Raw genomic sequence first — 23,060 nt, forward strand, 5'->3', positions numbered from 1 at the left:
AAGTCTATGAGAAAATGACTCTACTTCTCTCTTGATTTATTACCTCAGTAAACATTGTAAACATGAGTTTATGGTCTCAATCTCTAGTTTCAAGTCTTCTTCAATACAGCATGATGTTCATTTAGTACATTATGGTCCATTTAGAGTCAAACAGACCATAAAGCAGGGGATGCTTTAGGGCGGGGCTACACGGTGATTGACAGGTCTCTACCAGAGACGTATACGGAGTCTCTACGTCACTCCTCCTCAGTCTAAATATGGTCACTTCCGTTCGTCGCTTCCACAAACCAATGGGTGACGTCCACTTCTTATATACAGTCTACGGCATAACACAGGTTTTGCTCTCTTTGTACTCATGGAACTGAAGTTACATCTAGTAACTATTTTTGTTTTGTGATTCATTTTTACTTTTTTAGCTGCGACCTATCGAGGCATAACGTTACCAGCGGTGACTCTGGGTGTTTTTGCAACTTCAGTGTGGAGGATTGTGATGTTTATTCCTCAGGATGTGTAGCCAATCAGAAGGTGCTGTGGGCGGGACATTGAGTGAGACTACAGAAAGAGAGGCGGCTGCATCAGAGCCAAAGTATAACATCGTCAAAATCTTTTTTTTTAATCAGCAATCGGTTGATGAAATTAACGCATGCAATATTCGTCATAATGCTGAATATCACCAGGCAGCTAATCAGTTGTCCTGCATGTGGCTACCACGAGCAGTGTTGGAATCTACAGTATTGTCTTTGAATATTGCATGGAGAAAGTGATAACACAGAGGAGAAAATGCAAAGAAAGAGATTGTGAGACAAAAAGAGCTGGACTACGACGGGGGAGGGATAGTGATCGAGTGTAGGAGGAGAGGCTGATGGGGTGTGATGATTTTTCTTGTCTCTGATGGCTTAGACAGAGCATGTCATTGGTATTTATGGGCTCTGAGAGACCTCACACCCTTAGCAACCAGAGAGAGAGTGAGAGAGAGAGAGAGAGAGTGTATGAAAGGGATGGAGATGAGACAGTAACAGCCATATGAAAAGACAGAAATACATGGAGGATGATAACTGCACATGAGGAGAGCAAAAGAGAAAAGAAGGATCACGAAGGAGGGGAAGAAACAAAAACTAACATTATGGAGACTACATCAGATGAGACGATGAGAAAATCTAAATTGGAATAAAAAGGGAAGTAAGTTAACTAAAATGAAGGGGAATACATAACATATGTCCGCTTGACTCTGCTGTTCCTCTTTTATACTCACTCTCTTCTCATCTACTCTTTCCTTTCTTCTTTTTCATGTGACGGATGGATGACATGTAGAAGGATCTGGATATGCCCTCCAGAGGGACGATAATGACGGTGAATCCCAGATGCCTTGCTTCATCCAGGAAGAAGACAAACATCTGACATGACATTTAACCTTCGCGCACCACTTCCTCCGACAGACCGACTGCAGGGTGACAGGCCGTGTCCTGCCGGTGAACCCATGGACCTGGAAGAGGTGAACCTCTCCTCTTCCACATTTGTCAGGAGATGATCTTCAACAGACGTTACGTTTTTAATTTTGTGGAGCTTTAGGTTCCATTGATTTCTCAAGGTTTGGCTCCAAATGGTTTTGTTGATGGAGAAGGTCTGAACTGGTCTCTTTTTCTGCTCAGAAAACTCTTGATTTTGGAGAATTAACCACAGGGGTTCAGATCCCAGGATTTTATTATGAGGCACGACAGGGAAGCCTGTGGTTAGCTAGCTTGTTTTGGAAGTTCTTGCAGTCTGCATCTCCTCAGCATCATCGGATGGAGAAAAGAAAAAAAAACTTCATGCTGGACAATCTACAATTTCTCAACAATGATAATGTGCATCTTTAACACAGAGGGACAATTAAAGTATCTGTCAGCGTTGGTCTCCACACCTGCTTCTTGGAAACCAATGTTCTGATCTTCTGCATGGAGTGCAATGAGTGGATACAACTGACGCACTGACAAACGGAAAGACAAACTATTTTTGTTGAGGGGAGAAGACGATCTCTCTCTCTCTCTCTCTCTCTCTCTCTCTCTTTATTTGTTCTGTTTTTTAACCGTCATGGGCCTGAACCCCAACAGAAACACCTGACTGAACCAGGGGATGGTCGACGACTCTTTAAACCTCTGTGATTGGAGCCAGCGAGGACGAGGTCCATCTTGATCTTCGAATCAGAACTCAAAGAAGAAAAAGTCCTCTCCCCCCCACTTACCTCTGGTGGGGGGGAGGGTGAAGGGTAGTTTAGTTTTTAAAGTGTAGGGTCTTAGGGCCATAGGGTTTACTTTTGTAGTTATTTAGACATTAGGCTTTAGGTTGTAGACTAGATTAGTAGAGTGCATAGTCTGGATAGCCCCCTGACTCAGGCAGCATTTCATCTACTGCAGAAGTTAAGCATTTAGCCTCAGTGTACAACCTGGATCTAACCAACTGTAACAGCCAACAGCATTTGGGCTCTCTAGTTTAGAATTTAGCAGTGAACCTTGGTCACTGGGCCTTTTCCCAGCTGTTATTGAGCCATTCCTTTTGTGCTAATTCTCAGACCAGAAAAGTAATGGATGCTAATCAAGGTCCGGGCCAGGGCAGCCCAGAAAGCCCGAACCGGGCTGTGGAGTACCTTCTTGAACTCAACAACATCATCGAGAGCCAGCAGAAGCTTCTGGAAACTCAGCGGCGCCGAATTGAGGAGCTGGAGGTCCAACTGGACCGGCTCAGCCAGGAGAACAAGGATCTGCGTTTGGACCGGCAACCCGTTGCTCCTCCTCCACCTGCTCCTCCTCCCGAGCCTCCTCTCCCTCCTCCTCCTCCGCCGCCTCCGCCGACTCAGACCATACCGACATCCATTTCTGCCAAGAATCACCACCACCAGCACCACCACCACAACAGCCAATACCAAGCTCCTCCCCAGCCTCCCTCCTCCATCCCCCTCCACCACAGCCACCACCACCACCAGTACCATCAGCACCACCACCACTCCTCCTCCACCCACCACTCCTACAACAGCTCCAACAGCACCAGTACAACGCCGTTAACGGTCTCATCTCCAGCTTCCGCCCCAATCTCCATGTCGATACCCACCCAAATCCCAGGTCCGATCTCCTTCCCAGCTCCGGCTCCACCTCCGCCTCCTCCGATCGCACCCAGGGATCAGCCACGGGCCCACAGCCGACTGACCCGAATGGCTTCCACCAGCACTGGTACCAACACCAACTTTGTGGAGAAAGAGAAGGAGAGGCTTGAGCGCCTGCATAGAGCCAACTCCTCCAACAACCACCACGCCCACACCCTCCACCACCAGAAATCGTAAGTTCGAGTTTAAGGTTTACTTACTACAACCAAAGCCAAAGATAACACGAGAGGAAGGTAAACCTGATCCCAACAGTGGATTTAAATGAACAAAGTTCACCCTCTACCTGCTGGTTGGCAACTTTTTGCTGGCATTGAATGCATGTATCAAAGGGCTCCCTCAGAAGAACTCTGTTTTTAAAGCAATGACATTTCATGGTTGGTTCATTCAAATGCTTCTTTAGATATTAAGTTTTGCCATTTCTAATGGGTAACATTTGCCTCTAAACTACTGTAGGACATTAGCGTTAATATGGCATCCTACATCACAAAATTTCCAAACTCAAACTTGGCTGCCGGTCTGTCAACCTCACTGTCTGTTTTGCCAACACTCGTGTATATCTTTGACTTTGATCGCAACTAACTTTGCAGCTTTTCTCATGCAGGTTTTGTGCAAGCCATGAAATATGTGCCCACGTGTTCACTTCTACCTGGAAACATCTGTTTGCTTGATTCTTCGCTGGCAAAAAAAAGAGCAAGCAACAGATTTTAAGGCAAAGCTGTTTTGCTGAATGTGATTTAAGCGTCTTGGACTCAAACTGATAGGAGAGGTGACTTGTTGAAGTCTAACATTGAAGTGTTTCTTCCTCCAAAGGAGAGGGCCCAGCTGATACCCCTGTGCTTTCTTTCTGTGCTGTGATTGGTGGGCGTACAGGGTTGATAATTATTCATCCTTCTATCAGCTAATAGGACTACAGAGTGGGAGGTTGTGGTGAAAATTTACATATTGCAGGAGTGCACGAGACTCCCGAGACAGACGAACTAAATGACTACAGCATCTCTCACACTGATAATCGGCGGAGCGCAGACTGAACGGTGTCATGTAACGGATACTTTTGCTCAGCGATAGGATCGGTTGTTCTTGCCATAAAGACAACACGCTGTGTTGGCTGTACTAATCACCATGGTTATCTCAGTAGCGTTTGGTTTCTGCTCTTGTTCTGTCGTCATCTTGTTACTCTGAATACATTTTCCAATCAGAAATCATGTTCGCTGCCTGGAGTTGGGTTTGTTGCCTGGCAACGCTATCTTAGGAGCATCCTATCAGGAAGTGTTGAGGCCGACGCGGCCTCCGTGCACGAGGCCGTGTGCTGCTCATAGGCGACAGGGCTGCAGGGCTGCAGTTGTCCCGTGCATGCACCAGGCAGCTCCTTTTGTAACCGGTAACACTGAACCGCTGTCCGTGGGAAGCGCCGGTCATGGCGACTGCTGTTGCCATGCAACCGTAGAAGGACAACACTCAGTTGAAATGGTTTTAACCTCGCCCGCTGTTTGGAAGCGCTTAAAGCTAAGCTCGCCCTGCCGTTGAGGGACGTGGGGCATCGCCTCCTCTCTTCTGCAAACACAGAGAGAGCGACAGACGAGAGGCTACCGACAGAGATGAAGGCTGGGGGAACGCAGTGATGACTCATGGAGACAGATTTAATAGTACTATTGCTTTGGCTTATAAGCTCTCATACATCTGAGGAATCAAAGCGCAGGAAAAAAAAAAAAATCCTCGGAGCCCTGAGTCATGGGACGTTCAGGTACAGCTTATATCGTGAGAAAGAACTGACCCCCAGCTTGCAAATGATGTACCAGGCAGAAAAACAATGACGGAGTCTGCCAGCAGTGGAGATAAGGCTGATTCGTTATGAAATCACACTGTACAATCAGGCTGCTCGCTGCCCCTCTTCAAGTGACTGAGTGTGATCCAATAAATCCCACACTGCACTGTGGCAGATTATGGAACGGAGGCATGACGGCATGTGGCAGGAGCTGCCCACACCGGTTTCTGGGTGATTTGGTATTGGGCATGATGCAGCAAAATGTAAAACACCCTCACACAGATTTACCTTGCAGCACCTCAGGCTGAAGCAGGAAAAAACAAGGAGGCAGTAAATATTGTAGGACATGAAGGAGTAGTTGAAACGTTCTGAACTTTGAGTGTTGAGTGTTTTAAACTTCTGTCACACAGATATTTTCTCTAAATAGATTTAATTTATGGTAGCCATATTTCAATGAATAGCATGTAAAACGCTAGGTACAAACTGTGTCCATGGTCCTATTTTGCTACAGAGGCGCTTCAAACGCCTGCATTTGTGAACATCGAACTTTACACTCGGTTGTTTATAGCTCTCTTATCGTAGCCATTTTGAAATTAACATGCAGATGACATTTAGAGGGTTTTTAAGGGTTTGGTGTTCAAAAGGTCCAGGTCCTGTTTGCCACACTAGTCTTGGTGGGTGGCTAGTAGCCAGAAAGCTTATGAGCAAGCCAATTGGCTTGTATATAGGAATGTCACAAGAACCGATACTTCGGTAGCAAGTCGATGCCAAAATTCTGATAACCCGTTTCTCTAGAGAACTGCAGGTTCTGCATGTCCTAGGAATCGGGGCTTAAGGCCAATGGCGTCCCGTGGTCCCAGGGACGATATAACAAACTTCCCAGATAATGCTGCATTTATCAGGAGGAGAGCTAGTTTAACGTTAGCCGGTAACAAGTCCTGCTTGGCTAAATAACGGAGCTAACAGCTAAAGTTTACGGAGGTTCCATCGGGTTACATTATGATGCATTCAAGCTCTATTCAGTAAAAATGAGTATTTGGCAAAGGTAAATTATAACCTCATCATTATGTGTTATTGGTGAAAAACTTCAGGGGGATCATCAGTGATTCATGATACATTTCTAAAAACCAGTAAGCAAAAGGTAACAAAGGAGTGCCTGTTGAAGTGGATTGTTGTTTAGTTTGTTATTTTTATATTTTATCCAAAATTGTGGAATTTCACTGTTATTGGAACTAAAATTCTCAGGATTTGTGGCATCCTTTCTTTTAAGCAAACTTAATGCATTTAAAAACTCGATATGGCTTTAAAGTGACATCAAATCACGGATGCCACAAAGGGGAGCAGCTCGGTGATTGGCAGCACATGAATTTATCACAGCACTTTAACTTTAAGTGTCAACGACACACACACCAGCCTGAACTCGAATTAGACATTTTAACTGAAGTGTAATAAAAAATTAAAAACGTCGGTATGATCCTAAACGTTTTCAATTAAAGATTCAAGAGTGAAGACGAGGAAGCGAGTGAACTCAGCGTCCTGTCGCCTCGTGTTCAGCAACATCTCAGGGTGGACGTTTATGAACAGAATGACAAACTGCACACAAAGTATAATAGCGATGATTTACTCTGACCACAGTTTCAGCTTGTATTCAAATGGCACACAGATATATGTAGTCATTATTATAATTGCAAATCTAGGAGCACAACCTCTGCTGGTACGATGATTATAGAAACCTTTAGATGATACAAACACGTGACGGTGCCATAACCATCATTAGACATCGGTGCTGTGACATCTCATTGATCGTATAGAAGGGGAAGACTGATGGAGAGCAGTTATGGTAATGAACAGGGAGAGAGAGAGATGTTCTGCAGTGTGGGTGTGGAGGAGTCAGAGGAGTCAGATCTGTAGGATTCACATGGATGAAGAGAGGAGGAATTTAAAGAGGATGCATCATTCACTTTTCTGTTCTCTTCTGCAGATTCCCTCTTTATGTCCTTCCTTCCTTCCTTCCTTCCTTGTCTCTTCCTGGCATTAACCTTTGATCTCTATCTGGATAGCAACATCTGGTTATTGGGCCTTTGCATATAAACCTGGAGTCCGGCTAATGTAACTTACATTTAAAAATGAATCCCAGCCAGCGGAGACAGATGCTAGCAACAGCGCTAGCTTAGCTTCACTCGTCGTTCACATGAGCGTCGTCTTTCAGTCTTGAGTCTAATGAGGCGACGCTGCTGTTTGGGCTCTACTTATCTTTCCTTTTGCAGAGATAGAAACTCTGTTAAAATGGTTAAAACTCTAGCAACACTTATATCTGGTGTCTGCGCTGATACAGACATTGAGCAGATCAGTGGGAATGTGACCGATTATGAAAAGTTTCTTTGTCATTAGGAAACTCAGTGTTTCAGCTATCGGTGACATTCATTCGGTCACATCATCCCCGGCCTCTTGTTACCTCACATCAAGGGGGAAATAAAGGTTTTAAATGTGGGCGAGAACTGGGTTCTGATCAGTGATTGTCTTTTTAGCAATTGAGGTAAAATGAAGAATATCAAACAAGAACTATATTTTGAAGAAAGCGTTCTTGCAAGGTTTCATTAGGAACCCTTTTCATCCACAGAACCCTTTTTAGAAGAAAGAGTTCTTCAAGGATTGTTAAAAGCGTGGGTGTTCATACGGGAACAATCCAGAACCACAACCCCCCAAAAAGCTGTGAATTGTTTTGGGTCACACTGCACCATAGTCAGCCCTTTAGGGTTCAAGAGAAAACCCTTAAAATATAAAAGGGCTCTTGTTAGAACCCCCTGAAGGGGTTCTAGATGAAACTATCAGAGTATAAAGGCGTTCTTAGTAGAAACCCCTGGTAGGGTTCTTGTTAGCAGGTTAGAAGGTGGAAAGGTTCTGGATAGAACCTCCAGAGAGGGTTCTGGGTGGAACCATTACACCAAAGAAGGGGTTGGTGGAATGTTTTTTTACAAAAGGTTATAGCTATGAGGACAAGCTGAAGAACTCTGGTTCTAGTTAGCACCAGTTTACAGACCGATGGATGACATCACGGTGACTACGTCCACTTCTTATATACGGTCTATGGTATGAAACAAAAAAGTAAAAGTCAAATACAACCAATCATATGAATAGATTTTATTTATTCTTTATTTTATTTACATTTAGTTTGACCTGATCACAGTGGGATCCAGACCATGACGATCTAATGGCCACCGATTCTGTGTGCTCTGTGTGTTTTCCAAGATCTCCACGATGTTTCTGTTATTTGAGCCCTTTCCTGCTCACAGCAACACAAAAGTGGACACAATGTCGACAGGATTTTAATTTTGGACTCCAGATAGCATCTCTCTTTCTCTCTCTTTGACCCTGTTTTTGTAAACAGCTGCTGACATCTCGTCCTCTGTGTGCTGATGACGATACCAGGAGTGTAAATGAGCTCGGTCAGCAGCACTGCTGCACCGTGTGTGTGTGTGTGTGTGTGTGTGTGTGTGTGTGTGTGTGTGTGTGTGTGTGTGTGTGTGGTTTTAGTTCAGTGTCCTGGAAACAATCCTGTCAAGTGTAGAGGCTCACCCAGCATCCTCAATGTGTTAAATCCATGAACAAAGATCTCACGGTGCGTGTATGCATGCGTGCGTAAGCAAGCAAGCTAAAAGTCTTGTCTCAGTAGTTTATCGGAGGTCGACTAAAAGCACCTCATCAGCGCTGACTGGTGCCGGATACTCCTGAGCTAAACATGCTTCCAGTAACAAAACGGCACCAATCAAACCGCTCAGATCAGGCAGGAGGCCGATTACAGACGAGCACACGGGTCTTTTTAATGAGGTCGGTTGTACAACGTACGTTGTTAGAAACCTTCCACTTCTCATATTTCCTGGTCAGCAGAGGCTGATGTGTAACGAGGAATCTTGGTTTTATAACTTTCACACAGTGATTTATTTACTTGTTAAAATCATGTTACAGTTTTGGATTTAATTCAAGCCGTTTGAGTTCAGCTGATCAGTATCTATATACTTCAACTTGATGCAGGCTGTATTGGTGATTATCAAACCAGCTTCACCCTGCACGGTGACCACCAGGGGCGACTCCTCTGGTTGTATAGAAGTCTATGAGAAAATGACTCTACTTCTCTCTTGATTTATTACCTCAGTAAACATTGTAAACATGAGTTTATGGTCTCAATCTCTAGTTTCAAGTCTTCTTCAATACAGCATGATGTTCATTTAGTACATTATGTCAAACAGACCATAACTTGCCTCCACAGAGCTGTTTGCAAAGATTGTAAAGTTCTTTTCACACCTGGAAATAAACCAAGAAACAACCAGAATATGGAATATTTATTGACAATTTTTTATTCAACTGGTTTAATAATTTATGACTGGACTAAACAGAGTCTATATGGGTTTATTATACATAATACACGGCCTTTGATATAAAAGATGCAGATAATAGTCAGCTCATAATACTGGGGCTCCCTGCATTACGTCTTCGTCTCTCTGGTTTCTGACTGGTCTGAGAGAAACATCTTTATAAAACATCTTGTCACAGAAAATCCCTTTTTTATAACTGAAATTAACTTTTAATGCATTACACCAATTCTTAAATAATTTCCAGTCCACTTTAGTCACAAAAAACTCAAAACCTCTTAATCAAACGGCTCACCGTAGTCACCCTGCAACTCACACAATCTAATTAGAGAGAGTGTGTATAGGTGTGTGTGTGTGTGTGTGTGTGTGTGTGTGTGTGTGTGTGTGTGTGTGTGTCAACATCTAGGTCAGCTGTAGAATGATTACACCATCAATCAACAAGACTGATATCATCTGACACACACACACACACGGTCAGTAAATCGTGCACAGCGTCACGTCTCTACCTCTGTCAGTCCGTCTGTCTCTTATATTTCGCAACATGGAAATGAGACATGGAGCCGGCTGGTGGTGGTGAAGGTGGAGCCCTCCTCCTCCTCCTCCTCCTCCTCCTCCTCCAAGAGGAGGGGACAAATGCTGCGTTGTCATGGCAACAGCTGGGTATAAGCTGAGGAGGTGGAGGAAGGAGAAAGTGCCGCAGGTTTCATAACAGCAGATACACTCGGCTCCTCTTCAGCTTTCTCTTTTTTCTCTCCATCCACTTGCTCACACATTTGCATTTTCAGCTGAGTCGCTGTGACGCAGAGCGACTCAGCTGTGACCAAGCAGAAAATGTAAACCGATCGGCAAACGAATGCTAAACGTGCTAACGTGCTAACTTACCACATCGAGGCCAAGATGTCCTCTTTTATAGAATAATCTTCTTGAGAGCTGCTGTTTCCATTCCTCCCTGCTCTAATCTTCCTCTCCTTTAAATGATCTCCATGTTCCTCAAAATCGAAACACTTTACTTCATTGTTAATCGAGGAGGGATAACGCACAATCCATGTGTCGGACCAGACGGCGCTAAAAATGTATTTTCATCTGTGGTTGAATCAAACGTACCTTTGCACATACAAGGAATTTGGCTTTTTGGATTTGTGTGTGTGACAATAAACACACACAATAGTTTCAGACATTTAAGAATAAAAAATATGAAAATTTACAATCGAATAAATAAACTAAAAGTACCTTAAAATAAGTCTGTTATTAAAGTGTAATGTGTATATTTAAAGTGAAGATTAATAATGCCAAAGTTACAGAGATAAAAGAGCACTTGCAGTAAATCAAACCCTTACCAGCAGCAATCTCAACACCTTTAAAGTAACAAATAAATACAAGTATGACAACTAAGAAGCTGATTTTAGAGGTTAAAGGACCAGCTCTAAATACTACAATACCCATGAGCCTCAGCGCCCGTTGCTATGGAAAAGAAGCCATCAGTTGTTGTCTGTGTAACACTTTCATAATGTGGATGTAATGAGCTCTACAGGAGCACGAGTGCAACTTGTATTCTTCAGTAATCATTCAATTATTTATTCATGTGTTCATTCATATTTGTTCTGACATAAAGTAAATAATCAGCTGTTTTATTTATGTTGTTTCCTTCACTTACAACTATTTTAACACTTTCTTATTTAAAACACGTGAAATAGTTTAAATGAAATGATTCAAACTTCCTCACAGAATCCTGTTGAACTTGATGTGGACTTAGTTTGATTATTGAACTGTAAATATTGATTGAAGAGGTTTTAACTGATTTGATGAAGTTAATTCCAGCTCGTTCCAGGGTGCTTTTATTGTGAAACTCTTGACACTGAAAGAGGAAGCTGTTCCTGTTTAAATATAAGCTTCCAGTTTCTTTGTTCTTCTTTGTTAAATTAAAAAAGGGTTTTGTTGGTTATGAGCATCAGCATGGTATAAAAACTTTAAAACAATACCGAAATATGAACTTTTGTCCAGTGTGGAATATATGACTTAAAATATCACTAATAATAACCCCGCATGTGTTCACCTGAGTGAAAAACATTTTGTTCATTTGTAAACGTTTAGCTGCATAAAGGCGCTTTAATGTGCGTGTGGCGTCCTGCTGTAGACGCTGATATCTGGCAGCAGATCTCACAGCACACAGATGGCACCCGGAATATTCTGGCAGCCGGCTGATGTGACGATGTGAGTTTTATTTTTCACGGTGCGTATGTCCGGCTCTGTACCGAACAGCTGACTGAAAGGAAAAGATGCCGACTTTAACCCTCTGAACCCCAAAACCCAGGGAGAGGAGAGGAGAGGGGAGAAGAGGGGAGGAGAGGAGAGGGGAGGAGAGGGGAGGAGAGGAGAGGGGAGGAGAGGAGAGGGGAGAGGAGGGGAGAGGAGATGAGGGGCGAGGAGAGGAGGGGAGAGGAGGGGAGAGGAGAGGAGAGGAGGGGAGAGGAGGGGAGGGGCGAGGAGAGGAGGGGAGAGGAGATGAGGGGCGAGGAGAGGAGAGGAGAGGAGGGGAGAGGAGAGGAGAGGAGAGAAGAGAAGAGGAGGGGAGAGGAGATGAGGGGCGAGGAGAGGAGAGGAGGGGAGAGGAGGGGAGAGGAGAGGAGAGGAGAGGAGAGGAAATGAGGGGCGAGGAGGGGAGAGGAGAGCCTGAAACATGTGAATATCAGAATAAATATAGTACAAAAAGCCTCCATTTCAACATTGGTAACATTTGAAAACATGTTGGATGTATAGATTCCAGTGTTTTCCAATTTTTGTAAAATGAATGATCAAATAACTTTTTTTTATTGTTAATGATTTATCACATGGTAACTGTTATTCTCTCTACTTCTAGATATGATTGTTTTTGACTTTTCTTTATTTCCATCTTCTGGTCCAGAAAGGACATCCAAGAGATCATGAAACAAGTAAAAACCTTCAAGTATTATTATTATGGTCTTCTGGAAATGACTCTGTGTGTGTGTGTGTGTGTGTGTGTGTGTGTGTGTGTGTGTGTGTGTGTGTGTGTGTGTGTGTGTGTGTGTGTGTGTGAGTGTGTTTTACCTGTCTTGTGGGGACACTGTCACATTGTGGGGACTCGTCTTTTTGCTTCTTAATTAATTGTCTTTTTTTCTCACAATATAATCAAAAAGAACCGATAATAGTATCGATAAGGAACCGTACCGATAAGCAATATTCATAAGAGTACTAGTATTTATAAAATCCTAACGATACCCATTCCTAGTCATGAAAACACAACTGTGTCTGTGTATGTAGGCGTTTTACCAGTCTTGTGGGGACTTGCCTTTTTTGGGGGGATAAAATGGGGACAATTGCACGTTCTCATAACGTAATTCATTACATTTCAGTGTGATGACTTGGTTTAAGGTTTTGGTAAAGTCAGATTTAGGGTTAAGATTAGACTGGTAGCGGTTATGGTTAAGGTAAGTCTGCAGGAAATGAATGTAAGTCAATGTGATGTCCCCCAAAAGTCATGAAAACACAACTGTGTATGTGTGCGTGTGTGTGTATTGAGGCCAGCAGTGCAGTATCTCCCGTGTCGTTGGTAGAAAATGTCTGCTGCTCTGCGTCTCGGTCTGATGACATCGTCGGTAATCCATCCACACTACCGCAAAACCCGAGAGGACGGCCGCGCTGCATGCTGGGAAAGAAGCTGCCAGCGAAAAACGTCTTCAGCTGCTCACTGTCATCAAAGATACCCGACACAGTGCCAGAGCTAATGAGGGATTACGTGTTTGTTCTTTACAGAACTTTACTTCTATACTTCCACACTCTAGTTAGGGGTGTTCTTTATTACCCAGAATGCCTGTTGATAATTCCCTGAGACTGTTAAGTATAAGCCTCTACGTGAGCAAGACTAGCAGGCGAAGGGTGAACACATTTACTGAGTTGTTTTACATAAATATAATACAACTGCTGTTAGTTGACTTTAATTCATGTGAGATATTATTAAGTGACTCAGCTTCTCAGCTTCAAATTAAGAGAGATTAGTTTTATGTGACATCTATTAGGTTTTCTGACGTCATCACAATTAAAAAAAACATACAAATCTCAACATAAACCAGACCACAGGGACGTTTTTAGCATGTAGTCAACATGTGTGCTGCTGCAGTTAATGAAAGATCGTATGGTGTGTTTTTTAAACCAGTACCTGGATGTGTAAAGAATTTAGAGACGAGATGAAACATTGTGCCCATCTGCCACATCTGTAGGTTGTTACGGTGCTTTTTAAAGTTGATATGAAGACAATGAACTATGGTATCTGCATACACTGTATATAAGAAGTGGATGTAGTGGACTGATGTTTTGAAGCCTTTAGTTTGGTGATTTGGCCGTCGCCCTCTTGTTTCTTTTGCAACCAGTGAACAGGAAGTGACCATATCTGGACTGAGGAGGAGTGACGTAGAGAGACAACGTTACTTAATGCACGTTTATGATGTTTATCTACATGTGGGTTAAGAGTGGGCAGTGACAATAAGAAAAGAAAACAGTATGTATTTTATTTTCAGATGGCAATGTGGCCAGTGCATTTTAGTTCAGTGTGTTCTGCTCAGTGACCGGTTGAAGTAGTTTAAAGGCAACTTGTCCACTGAGTTATCACTATAATGTGTTGATGATGTACGCATTAGACGATCCAGGTCTTAGACAGCAAGTTGTATTTTCAGCTCTTTTTTTACATTATAAGTAATAAATAAAAAATAGAATATTGCAATATGTATTGCATCGTATTGTATCGTATCACAATATAGCGTGATATATCATATGTTGAGGTGCTGACTACATCCACTTCTCATATAAAGTCTCTACATTAGAGAACAACCTGCTGCTGTATCTGTGGTCATACCTGCATATCACTCGTTGGTGCTCTTCTTGTGATTGAACCAGAGTGAACTCACAGAACCTGGTGACAGACATACAGATGACTCTGTATATTAATATAGTCTGCAACATGTGCCACATACTGCAAACGAACACGTGCAAATCAAACCAAACGGATCATAAGACTCACGTTTCGGATCAGAACACAGATCAGAGTCGTGGATCAGACCAGCACAAAAGAAAAAAGTTTAGATTCCTGATCACGTTTTTTTGCCGCCAATACTAATTATTGATCATTGATGATATCTATTAACAGATATAGATCCCTTTGTTGTTCGATTATAGCAGCTGGTCTACAAGGGTCCAGACTCTTTTTTTTGGGGGGGGTGGAGGATTTGAATCGATGTTTTAGGTGACCTGACCCTTTGAATAGAAACCCTGGAGACCTGGTTTGGTGGTTGAATGTGAGCTACAGCATCTGCTAGCTGTTCAGAGAGTGTGACAGCAGCAGCTCGGTGCTACGTCTGTGTGTGTGTGTGTGTGTGTGTGTGTGTGTGTGTGTGTGTGTGTGTGTGTGTGTGGGCTGCATCAGTGCTTTCTGCCGCAGGCTTGTTGAATGGAGCTGCACTGTAGTTAAATATCAGCAGCCTAGCCTGCACCTGAGTGTGTGTTTGTGTTGGTATTTGGTCCTCTGCCACTGCGTCGCTGTGCGTGCATGCACTCGCTGCAGTGTGTGTGTGTGTGTGTGTGTGCTGCAGGGGAAACTAGGCTAGTTGATATGAATAGAGAAGTGATGAATTACCTCTCAGAGCCGAGCCGCAGGACAACACCCTGGGGTCTGTGTGTGTGTGTGTGTGTGTGTGTGTGTGTGTGTGTGTGTGTGTGTGTGTGTGTGTGTGTGTGTGTGTGTGTGTGTATATGTGTGTGTGTGTGTGTGCGTGTGTGCGTGTGTGTGTGTGTGTGTGTGTCAGCTCAGGCAGTATGGGCCAAAGCAAGATGTGTTCGTTTACTGTGGAGAGATAAAAGTTGAGCTCCTACATGTGGATCTCGCCTCCTAAATGAATTGAAGATGTTCTCATATTTCTCTTATTTAACTACCAGACGCAACATGTTGATTAACGATTAGTCTTTGTGCTAAGCTAAGCTAAGAACAGCCAGACTTGAGAGTGGTATCAAGTGTATTTCCCGACATGTTGAACTTTTACTATTCATTTCAGACCAGAGATAGAAATCCACTGCGTCTTCCATCAATTGCTTTAAACAAAGATCTGAACAGAGCGATAAGTAAAACCTGTTTCAATGTTCATATGAGTGCCTGGATATAGCTTCAGAGACAGACTACAATGATTCAAAGGTATTTCTCTGCTGTTGTTGCACACTTGCAAGCTTTTCCTTTACAAGTTTATAAAGTGAAAGTATTTTTAAATATACAAGCAACATTTTTTACTTTAAAAAAACATCCAACCCACCTTTCTCTGAATCATGTAAAGATATAGAGCGTCAGTGTGGGGAGCTCATTGTGTGCATCATAAGTAGCCACACAACGTGATCCACACATTTAAAAAAGTATCTAAATAGTTAACAATGATTTTGTACATTTTGTAAACACTGAAGGAGTTTCAGTCTCTCCTGAGTTTGTATTATCGGCTCTTGAAAGTGCGTTTATTGTGAAGAATGAATTCATCATCAATATGTATAATAATCAATGGACTCATCAAGTCATTGCTTGTTTCAAATGGAGATTTTTTTAAAGTGGTATAATTGATTTTGTGAATGCTTTCACTGTGTGTGTGTGTGTGGGGGGGGGGGGGGGGGGGGTTTGGACACCAGATGTAACCTATTGGAAATAGTAAATCAACTGTGAGCAGCAGCAGTGGAGGATCTATTTAAAACACACACTCACACACTCATGCACGAAGTCCTTGTTACCGTGACAACATGTTTCTTCATTTGAAACGGTTGCCCTTAACAACACTGTTGGCATGGCCTCCTTCTCTGGAGCAGCTAGAACTGAAATGCAGCATCTCTCACTCTGATGATCTCTGTGTCGCTCCGTCTTTGTGTCATTTTGATTCTGTGGGTTGAGGATGAACGTTGAGGATGAACATTGAGGATGAACGTTAAGGATGAACGTTGAGGATGAACGTTAAGGATGAACGTTGAAGATGAACGTTGAGGATGAACGTTAAGGATGAACGTTGAGGATGAACGTTGAGGATGAACTGTTGAGGATGAACGTTGAGGATGAACATTGAGGATGAACGTTAAGGATGAACGTTGAGGATGAACGTTGAAGATGAACGTTGAGGATGAACGTTAAGGATGAACGTTGAAGATGAACGTTGAGGATGAACGTTGAAGATGAACGTTGAGGATGAACGTTGAGGATGAACTGTTGAGGATGAACATTGAGGATGAACGTTGAGGATGAACGTTGAGGATGAACGTTGAGGATGAACTGTTGAGGATGAACTGTTGAGGATGAACATTGAGGATGAACTGTTGAGGATGAACGTTGAGGATGAACTGTTGAGGATGAACGTTGAGGATGAAGCAGTGTTACTCAGCAACAGGAGAGAGTCCAGCACCTCTCCAGGTGCTTTGGCTCCAGACCCAGTGCCATGTACACAGGGAGTCCAACTGTATCCAGCTTGTAGCACTCCACCTCCCGCACCAGCTACAGATAGTTCCCCCAACAGAGAGTTAACGTTCCCCGTCCCTCAAACTGCCGATGTGTGTGTGTGTGCGCGTGTGTGTGTGTGTGTGTGTGTGTGTGCGTGTGCGTGTGCGTGATGTGTTATGACAGGCTGGCTGGCATGTGGCAGTGACTCAGCGACAGGCAGACGTTCGATGATCTAACGAGATTGTAATCAGATTAGAGCGGCCTGAAATCTGACTGAGCCGAGCTGACGGGGCCCAGCTGAGGACAGGAGGAGGCATGATGGGTAATGACGAGTCTGTCTCTTTAAGCGTCTGGGTCTTCATCCCTGTTCTTCAGCAGTATTTGGTCTAATTGTAGATTTGAAATGACTCAAGATATTTTGCAGCATATAACACTCGTTATTAATCGTTTGGCCCAAAGCTTAAACTTTATTTAAACTTTTAGGAACTTTGTGAGTAATGATAGGGTCAAAGACAAAGTGTGTGTGTGTCTGTGTGTGCCTGTGTGTGCCTGTGTGTGTGCGTGTGTGTGTGTATGTGTGTGTGTGTGTGGTGAGAGGGACAAACCGTAACAGAAAGTGATGATACGGTCAACTTAAGAGAGAGAGGAGATATCAGAGAGTGAGAGACCTACAGTGGAGTGATAGTGGGAGAGAGTGAGAGACTGTGTGTGTGTGTGTGTGTGTGTGTGTGTGTGTGTGTGTGTGTGTGTGTGTGTGTGTGTGTGTGTGTGTGTGTGTGTGTGTGTGTGTGTGTGCGTGTGTTTAGAGGTGTGAAATGTAGCTTTCACAGCCATGCATCACACTTTATCTGAAAGCTACCAACAGTGATAGAGAGAGCTCCAGTTACTATCCAATCAGGTATGGAAACAAAATAGGGTCAATTATTGCAGCTGTGCATATCAAACTGTTTGAAGGCTGTTTGTATGGTGTAAACTTGAAGACATGAAGCATCGGCTTCACTCAGCAGAACCACATGTTGCCGCCTGGTTTTTACTTTTTTTTCTACCAGTCTGTGTGCTAAGCTAGGCTAAACATGGAAAAACAAAGAAAAACTGAAATGTTCTCATCTGATTCTAGTAAAGACAGGATTACGAGGATTTGGTAGAATGTAAGATTCGTGTAGATCTGTCATTAACTGTAGTTTATTTGTGTTTGGAGCGCCGTCTCCTGGCACATGTGAACCACATATCACCAAGAATAACTTAAGGAAACGTGAGCAATACGAAAAGTTGTGAAATTGGGTCGACCAATTACCTTCACCATGATGTCATTAGTTTGGAGTAATTAGATCGAGGTAGCACTTAATTCGACACTGATGTATTGATTATTGATCTAAAAATAACTGGTTGTGGCAGTCTGACCTGTGTCACATTCTGCAGCACTAGTCTCTCTCTCTCTCTCTCTCTCTCCCTCTGTTTGTATCTGTGTCTCTCGCCCTCTGCAGTATGGGAGCAGTATGGTAATGATTTGCTCCAGTCTGCTCTGCAGTGGCAGCTTGTTCACTCCATACTAATACAACTGGTACACTGCCTGGGTAGAGAGATGGTGGGGTGGGGGGGTTGCTTTTTTGCTTTTTGGGTGCAGAAAGAAGAAAGACGGGGAGAGAGAGAGAGAGAGATATGTTACCCTTAATGCAGAAGTTCCTGACCTTTTTATGACTGGGCCCTTTTAGGTCTGAAGGTATTTGTTACCACTACTTCTTTATAGATTTAGAGATTTCTTTGCTGTTTTTTGGCTTCTTGGTTCGGGATTGTTACCAATATATTAAGGCCGGTCACACCAGAAAGAGCAAAATTCTGTGCACCCCAGACGGCAACCTCCGGTTCTGCAGAGTGAAGCCAATGTGGTGTCCAAAAGTTTCTTAAAACTTGCATTCTCTCTAATCTTGGATTACGGCCGTCGCCATCTTGTTTCTTTTGTAACCAGTGAACAGAAAGTGACCATATCTGGACTGAGGAGGAGTGACGTAGAGACGACGTATATGTCTCTGGTAGAGACCTGTCAATCACTGTGTAGCCCCGCCCTAAAGCATCCCCTGCTTTATGGTCTGTGTGACTCTAAATGGACCATAATGTACTAAATGAACATCATGCTGTATTGAAGAAGACTTGAAACTAGAGATTGAGACCATAAACTCATGTTTACAATGTTTACTGAGGTAATAAATCAAGAGAGAAGTAGAGTCATTTTCTCATAGACTTCTATACAACCAGAGGAGTCGCCCCCTGGTGGTCACTAGAGAGAATGCAGGTTTAACACATGAAACATCGGCTTCACTCGTCAGAACCGGAGGTTGCCGCCTGGTTACACAACTAGTAAGCTACTGTAGCATGCCTGTGCTGTTTCGCTGAAATAGCCCGTCTCTGCTCCTAACAAACAAACAAACGTCATATTCCTGATTTATTAGACAAACCGCTGTAGGCAAACATTCTCTCCTTATTCTTCCTCCTATCTGACCCCAAACTGTTGTATGCAGTAAACCCAACACAGTCTGACACAACGTCCCTACACAAATGTCATGGACATGAAGGTGTAGACTCACATTTTCACTGAGTTTACTGAGTTGTTCTGCGATCTAAGTGGTACCGTTTTCAGCTAAGACAGGAAGCGGAGCAAAAGCAAAGGGTGAATTTAAGAAATGTGATTTTCATTTAAACGTGTTTAGCCAAAGGAATGGTATTTAATTTCAGGTTTAAAATTAGAAATCACTTTACTTTATTACAAAGATAAAGAATCTAGGGTTTACAATGTCAATACGTTTTTTGGGGGGGTTCAGAAGTGTTTCACCTTTTATGATCCATTAATAAGGCCAGCATCCCAAAAAAACAACAGCAGATTAATTTCACCACGTAGAGTTAAATGTAGTGCAGTTCAGTGCAGAGACACAGCTTCCAGCTGACGTTATACAAGCTGAATCCAGCACAGAGGGTCAACAGGACGTTCCAGTCTCTGTATATCAGCCTGGATTTACACTGTACATCCAGCACTGTATCACCGAGTGCATTCGGGCGGCGTGGCGTACATCACGCCCGCAGCCAGACACAGTGACAGCGAGTGTGCAGCCGTGCGGCGGACCAGCAAACTGTCACCTCACAGCGAGCGGGATGAACTGTGAGGAAGAAGGTCTCAGCTTGGTGAAGCGGGGGATCAGCTCTTCAGGCTGATCTGCGGCGTACTGGCTTCTTTGAAGAAACGTCGCAGGCGCCCTTTGCAACTATAACTTTTACCATGTTGGGCTGTTAAAACCTGTATGAACACTAGAGAAAGAGTTTAACAATTAGATGATATTTCTTCATGGAGTGCAGTTAGTGACAGTGTGGGCTCACCGCTAACTTAGCTCTGAAAGCTTGATGGAGTAGCAGCGTGGGGGGAGGGGCTTAGCCAAAAAAAACTTTCCCATCACATTGATTGTTAATGCTAAGCTTGCACAGGTTAATAGCTCACTTGGCTTCTTTTACCACTCTGTCTTGTTTATATTCATAGGTACGCACATTTTAATTCATAAGACGATAGGTGAGATGAAAATATTTTAACAATTGACTGTGTTTAATCCTTTCTTTTAACTAATGTAAAAAGGCTGCTACGTAAAGGAGCTCTGGTTGGTTAAGACAACCTCTCATGGCTGGCTAAACCTAGTTTCATATTTTAAATCTTCTGGTTCTGACGGTTGCTGCCGCTACCAGAGACGTATACACTCCTCCTCAGTCCAAATATGGTGACGTCTGTTCATCGATTGCAAATAATAGCCAAGTTGGCGACCCCTTTATTCTAAGATGGCGACGGCGAAATCGCCAAACTCTGGGCTTTATAACGTCAGTCCACAAACCAATGGGCGACGTCACGATGACTACGTCCACTTCTTATAAACAGTCTGTGTCTCTGCTTCACAGACTCTCATCAATAGCTTCAGATGTTCTTTATGTTCAGGCTTGTTCAGTGGATGTGGAGCTCGTCGTGGTTAAACGTTGTGTAATAGTGATACCTGTTACCCGGAGAGGTTGGAAGGAGAAATATGTTTCTTAAACGTTATGTTTCTACCCTAAAAATCTGTGAAGCTAATATTAGCAGAGTACGTTAGCACATCGTTAACTAGCATTAGCGAGTCTACTAGCTACTGAGAGATACTGAATACAAACACATGCTGCTTTTGCTTTGTAATGATGGTAACAGTGAATAAAGAGGAACAGAGTTCCTTTAGTTTCATTGTCTTCTGTCTGGATCTCCGGATGATGTGGTGGTTCACTTTAACTCTGTGATCTGTAGCTTTAGCTTCTATCTTTAACTTTTTAACCTGTTTTCACTGATGAATCAGTTTGGCATCCTAGATATTTCTTTCAAACACATATTGTTCTGTCTGCTTCTCTCTGAAATCACTTTTTTGTCTGATAATATTTGTGCAGTTGGTGACGTTACGTTGCTTTGAGAGTGTGATCGAGTAGCAGCATGGGGGGGGGGGGGCTTAGCAAAGGTTCAATTGGTCTTAAACCCATTTCAATCATTTAGATTATTAATGCTAAGCTAGCACAGTTCAATAGCTCGCTAGTCTTTCTCTTGAGGCTATTAAGGATTTGTTCCCACTTCCTAATGTTTGTATTCATACGTACACATTTTAGTTCATAAGATGATAGGTGACAGAGAAATATGTTTAACATTTGGCAATATAGCATCCTTTCTTTACCTTTCTTTTAATTCATGTAAAAAAGGCTGCTCATTTTAACTCCTCACGGTCTTACACGTGGAGTATGAATATGGTTCAAACGTCACATGGTAACCTTCAGCTTTATTACAGTGAGGCCTGTCAAGGAGACATGTGACAGGGCCAGTGAACCCAGCAAGACTCATCACACAGCTCCCCGAAGACAGATTGGTAATTTGCCCAATGGTGGTTGGGTTCAGCGAAGGGTTAGCAAGACGATCCTTTAGCTGCAAGGTCACAGGTTCGAGGCCCATTACAGACATCAAGGATGGCAATGATTATTGTACCGAGTACCACACCTGTACCTGATGTGGATGAGACCATCAGTAAAACAATTAAACCACAGCTTTGCATGAGTGGAGCGAGGAATTAGCCAAATAGCCAAACAGCTAATCGGCAATCATGGTTGGTTTTCAATGACCGGCTTTCCTCTTTCCCTCCGGAAAAAAATACAGTAAACTATCTATATCTGTGCATCATCCTCCCTCTCCTGACTCACTGTACACTATACATGTACTGCTGTGATGCTAACCGCTAGTGCTAACGGCCGAGACTGACTGTGTGCTAGCCATGAGCTGATATATATTGTGTGTTCTAACTGCTAAGCTAACACTTGTCATAGTATGTTAATGTCATGTTAAAGTATGCTGGTATGACGTAAGACTTTACACTAACTGGTGTTTGCTGCCATTTATTTATTGTATGCTAAGATAATGCTAACATGGTAAGATATGCTAACCATAAGGTAAGATAATTAGTCGTAAACATGTGCTAATTGCTATGCTGCTGTTAAAATTGTGTGCTAAGCTAATGCTGATAGAATTAGATGTGCTTTCTTGCTTTAACACCACTAGCCATACTTGTTTGCTAATCGCTACATGCTGCTATTAATACTGTGTGCTAAGCTATTGCTGATAGTGTGCTGTAATGCTAACTGTGCTAATTGTGTTTGTTTACGTGTGCCTGTCTGTTGTTGTTGTTGTTGTTGTCCACCTTTCTCTGTTTCTCTCTTGACTTTATTTTTCTCTCTTTTTTCTCTTTCTCCCTCTCCCCAACTCTATCTTTTTCTATCACTCTCTCTCTCTCTCTCTCTCTCTCTCTCTCTCTCTTTCTGTCAGGTCTTATTCCTCCACCTGTTCTACTACCAACACCTCTTGTCGTTCCACCAACAACCCTACTAGCATCACCACTCCTTCCTCCACCTCCACCTCCTCCTCTTCCTCCTCCTCTCTCTACTCCTCCAGCCTACCTCCTAACAGCCACGCCACCTACCATCAGTACTGCTGTCCCGCGCGCCTCCGCCTGCCCAAGCCTCCCTGCGCCCTGCCCCCCACCAAGCACCACGAGCAGGCAAGGTAAGGGCCAGAGTCCCCCCCACCCCCACCTCCGATCTACCTCCACCCACCACACTGACCCTGGTAGCCCCCCCCCCCCCCGACCACATCCACCAGCAGGGAGGAGCAGTGACCCCCCCCCCCAACGCATTGAGAGTGAATTTGACGCGCGTCGTGATTAATAACATTACTCACTGTTGAATGTCTGCCCAGATGTTCCATCCAGATTATAGCATAGTGACCAAAAGACAGATGTT

The 23,060-nt window shown here is 43.4% G+C and overlaps 1 protein-coding gene across 1 annotated transcript in view; it reads left to right on the top strand.

Annotated features, from left to right (window-relative positions):
• The first annotated feature begins 2,560 nt into the window (after positions 1 to 2,560).
• The window catches only part of LOC142960082 (IQ motif and SEC7 domain-containing protein 2-like), a 110,705-nt gene continuing 90,205 nt past the window's right edge, over positions 2,561 to 23,060 (top strand). Inside the window, exon 1 of the mRNA XM_076101692.1 lies at positions 2,561 to 3,309. Within this exon, the coding sequence (XP_075957807.1) occupies positions 2,561 to 3,309 (749 nt within the window). The remainder of the gene's footprint in view (positions 3,310 to 23,060) is intronic.

Source organism: Anarhichas minor, unplaced genomic scaffold (assembly GCF_050575085.1).
Source record: "Anarhichas minor isolate MPS153535 unplaced genomic scaffold, ASM5057508v1 ptg000003l, whole genome shotgun sequence".
Taxonomy (NCBI): domain Eukaryota; kingdom Metazoa; phylum Chordata; class Actinopteri; order Perciformes; family Anarhichadidae; genus Anarhichas; species Anarhichas minor.